This window comes from Sinocyclocheilus rhinocerous, unplaced genomic scaffold (genome assembly GCF_001515625.1).
Source record: "Sinocyclocheilus rhinocerous isolate Xijiao unplaced genomic scaffold, SAMN03320098_v1.1 scaffold1015, whole genome shotgun sequence".
Taxonomy (NCBI): domain Eukaryota; kingdom Metazoa; phylum Chordata; class Actinopteri; order Cypriniformes; family Cyprinidae; genus Sinocyclocheilus; species Sinocyclocheilus rhinocerous.
This window is the reverse complement of record NW_015644379.1, coordinates 481,786-486,189: the sequence shown is the minus strand read 5'-3', so window position 1 is coordinate 486,189 and position 4,404 is coordinate 481,786. Positions and strand designations below refer to the sequence as shown.

Genomic DNA, 4,404 nt, shown 5'->3' with positions numbered 1-4,404 from the left:
AATCCCATAAGCACGTATTCTGTTCCACACCCTAGTCCAGTCGGTGGCGGTAATGCACCTACAAGTTGGTTTGCCAACCGCCAATAATCACCAAAGAAGAAGAAGAAGCAGCAGCAGAAGAAGAACCCAGTCTCCAGCCCCTTTCCTGTACACGTCGCTTTACGGCTAATGTGACGTATGCATTAGCCTGGCAGCCACAGGAGTATAGTAGTGATGGGAAGTTCGGATCATTTTACCGACTCGGACCTTTGAGTCTCGTTCAGCAAAATGAACGAATCTTTTTTCGAGTCATTTCGTTCATTTTAACAAAATATAATTAAAATGTTACGTGTTACTTCCCTAATATGTCTACAACTTACGCAAACGTTGATCACACTACAAACAATACAAAACTGCTATGAACGAACGACTCGGAAAAACCCGAAGACTCGAACCAGGTGAACTACTTGACTAATTCCAGTACAGAACCTATAGGATGTTGCGCATGCGCGACTGAACGAATCACTCCCCGAGACGACTCGTTCTTCCCGAATCACATTAAAGATTCGTTCAAAACGAACGATTCGTTCAAGAACGACCCAACTGATGTGATCGTTGAACCTCCAAGTGTCGGATCAATGACAGATGAACACGGGCATCAGAGGCCAGTGGCTTTTCTGGCGTACAGGTAAATGTTTTGATACGGATGGTCATCATAAAATCGGCCAGCTGGTGGCGCTTTAGATGTACTTGAGGCATCTTGCTGTTTCACTTGTAAAATAAACAATAATCGAAACAAGATTGAAACAGTGATAAATCTTATAAAATCCCAGTTATTGAATTAGCGTCTCCAAACTGTAACGTGAAAGTGTAGTGCTGAATGATTGTATTCTCTTTTAAAGAGTGAATGGGCAGTACATTATGGAGGGGTTGGCCTCCAGCTTTCTCTTCACCATGGGAGGCCTTGGCTTCATAATTCTGGATCGCTCTAATGCGCCCAGCATTCCCAAGCTCAACCGTTTCCTTCTGCTCTTCATTGGCTTTGTCAGTGTGCTGCTGAGCTTTTTTATGGCCAGAGTCTTCATGAGAATGAAACTACCGTAAGTCACTAAACTTTACCAAAGTCCCTTTAAGGCAAGTCATGTCACTCGGCAGCCATCTTTGAAACGCCTCTCGGGCATGCACGTGCAGCTCCTATCTCTTTGAATGGGGAAACATCAAATTCTCCAAAACTTTTCACTAATCTTACGATTAAATTTCATATTTGAAATCAGCAATAAAATCGGACAACAACTGTATCATAAATGTTGTTTATTTTGCTCAAATAGCATTATAAAAAGCTTATTTCTTAGGCCATGTCCACACGTACACGGGTATTTTTATAAACAGAGTTTTTCTTTCATCCGTTTTGAAAAAAATCTCCATCCACATGAAAACGCAAACGCATGCTATGAAGCACTGTCAAGAGCATGCCAAACCAACAGGTGGCAATATAATCTCAATCGTAAAGCCATGTTGGCCAATCAGAAGCCTGAAAAAGTTTCCATTAGGCGGAGATAACAGCACAGGCTTCGACGTCACAAGCCAAAAACTCAGTTTTCGCTACACGATAACACTGCAACCGGAGTTTTTGAAAATCTTTTCCCAGGCAGGCGTTTTCAAAAATGTTCGGTTTCAGTGACCTGGTGCTGCGTTTGCGTGTGGACGAACGGCCAAACCGTGTAGAAAAAGCTGCGGTTTTAAAAATAACCGCATTCGTGTGGACAGGGCCTTAGGCTAGACCAGCCAGTGCGCATGCGCACGTCTCAGAATGCTGACTGTTTCTATAGCAACCGTGACTTCTAATGGCAGCTGCAGTGACGCGATGACTTTACTGATTAGTGATTGGCTCTTTTGCTCAGAAGGTGGGGCTTCGTTCGATAGAGCGGCCATATTGAGTGTTGCGTTTTTCCCCATTCAAAACTATACGAGTGACACGTCTTGGGTATTCTGTTGTCTTTGACTTTACATTAGCTTTTTTAACATTATTTATATGTTTATATTGTATTACACTACCAGACCGAGGTTTGGACACACTACTCATTATTATTATTATTATTATTATTATTATTCTCAGTGTATTCCAGAGAGATAGCAGCAATGTTTTAGCACTGTTTCTTTAAAGCTGTATACATATGTCATCATATTATAGTTTTAGACCACAGTCTCTCTTGTCTTGTCTTTGAACTCTCTATTTCTAATGATGATCTGAATGTGTTTGTCTTGCAGTGGTTATCTTATGGGTTAAAGCTGCAATATTGCAAATGCTACAGGCAGAGATGAAAAAGAACATACAGAAAACCATGTTTCATTGCCAAGGACTACAGTCTCATTCAAAGTCTGATAAATTATTTCCACTGGCAGAATTTCCCTCACTTTTTTTTTTTTTTTGCATACATACAATTTTGTCTAGTAGGACTCTTACCTTACTGGTTCATAAAAATGTGCTAAATTTACTTCTCAACATTGTTGATAAACATTTCCTTGTAAAAAGTCCACAGGATGGTCAATATTATATCGATATAATCCAGTTTGCATATCTCCTTATAACTGTTATTTTGTAGACGGCCTGTTCATAAATGTGGCTGCTTGATGTGCAGTTTTTTCTATAATAAACAAATACTTAACACAAAACTTTGCAACATTTGAATTTTTCGATGATTTTAAACAATACTTTATTATTTTATAACAAAAATGAATTGCTTATTTACAATAAAATCCTCTTTTAAATTGATAGAATACTGTAGATTTAAAGTCTTGAATGTTATGTTTGCAGTGAAATGCATTTTACAAGGTATTGAAAAAAATTGTATCTTGCCATAATAATATGAGGGTTATATATTTGCCTTGTCCAAATACCCACACTTGCGGTCTTGGCCACTTGAGAGCGCGTGCGCACGACAAGAAGTAAGTACGCAAGACTGTCCCAGCTCCAGAGCGCTATTCAAGGCTTAGTGTATTCCATCGTCAAGCATCATGTTTTGGAATACATTGTGACATTTTTGCTGAGATCTCGCGAGAGATCATGGAAACCTTTCCAATGTAAGTTAAATATTAATATAATAATTAGATAGGGCCTATTACATATAATTTGGTAGAAAAACAAAGTGTTGCACGTTTTATTGGTGCAAAGATGAGTAGTGGTGACATTGTACAACATTTGCAACTGCTTTTTATCACTTAATTAGAAGCACCAAAAATTTAATTCTGTTATGTTATAGGAACTACTGAACAGACATTTAGAAGTACATTTTAAAATTAAAATAAAGCTATGTAAGTACTTGCATTTTTACAACACTATCCCCCGGTTTCACAAACAAGGCTTGGGCCTAATCCCAGACATTAAACTTTTGGCTTGTCTTCCGAGGCCACAGGAGGGCGCAATGAGCAAAATAATGCAGCACATTAAATTGTCAACGCAAGGAAGTAACTGTCTATAAAAAATGTGCATTACGTCTAAATTAACTCATATAAATCAAATATAATTTTGTAAATTGCATGAACAATTATGAACAAAACAGCATCACGTATTTATGCATTGCTTAATACATTTATGCATTGCTTATAAAATTTGCGACGTGTTTTCTAAAAGTTTAAACTATTTTAACTTTGCATGGCTGTCTACCCCTGCGTTCCGTTCGGAAGGGCTCATCCCTATGCCCTAATCCCAAATTCAAAGGGTTCCTCCGGAGTGAGAGCTTTGAAGGGTTGAAGGGTGTAGGGGACCAAACAACTGTTTCTTGAAGTGCCCTTCCACACGGAGGCGCCGTCATCATGCAAAGAATCTGAGCAAAGGATCATGGGAGCCCGAAGTGTCCATCAGTTGTACCCTTCGAAATCCTTCATTCCGAAGGGCCCTTTGAAGTGGCCAGTTTTGAGCACTTCGGTTTGGAATGACCTTTCAATATGGGGACCTTGATTGTTTTCACTCCGAATTGCCCTTAGGAGGGCGATATATCCCATTTGGAATGCACCATACATCTCTTGTGTGAGAGGTGAGTGCAGCAGTCGTATTTGTCCATCTAGAAAATGCACTGAATATGCGTTCTGTGTGAATGGCTTGGTTTCGGTTTTAACCTAATCAAGATCTTCTAGGCATTGAGCTACTATATTTCTCTAATATTTTGAATGAATAACGCAGCAACTGCGTGTCTCGTGGGCTAGACTAACAAAACATTAAACTACAACGTCACATCATCATCACCGTGCTCCACTGATGACGCTCCCTGACGCACATCTAATATTGGATTGTACTATTTTTTGCATCAAATGCAAATGTTTATTTTAAATTCTACTAATATTCATTCTTTACTCACAATCTCCTCATCACAGGCAGGGACAGCACTCATTTTGTGTTTGCGTGTGCTGTCTGCGTCACTCATAGCA

At 39.4% G+C, this 4,404-nt stretch overlaps 1 protein-coding gene across 1 annotated transcript; it reads left to right on the top strand.

Annotated features, from left to right (window-relative positions):
* Nucleotides 1-588: 588 nt before the first annotated feature.
* LOC107758272 (oligosaccharyltransferase complex subunit ostc-like) lies at nt 589-2,655 on the top strand. Its single transcript, XM_016575978.1, has 3 exons — nt 589-667; nt 882-1,079; nt 2,248-2,655. Exons 1-3 carry the CDS (start codon nt 618-620, stop codon nt 2,264-2,266), a joined length of 267 nt encoding a protein of 88 aa, XP_016431464.1. The 5' UTR covers nt 589-617; the 3' UTR covers nt 2,267-2,655.
* Nucleotides 2,656-4,404: the final 1,749 nt, after the last annotated feature.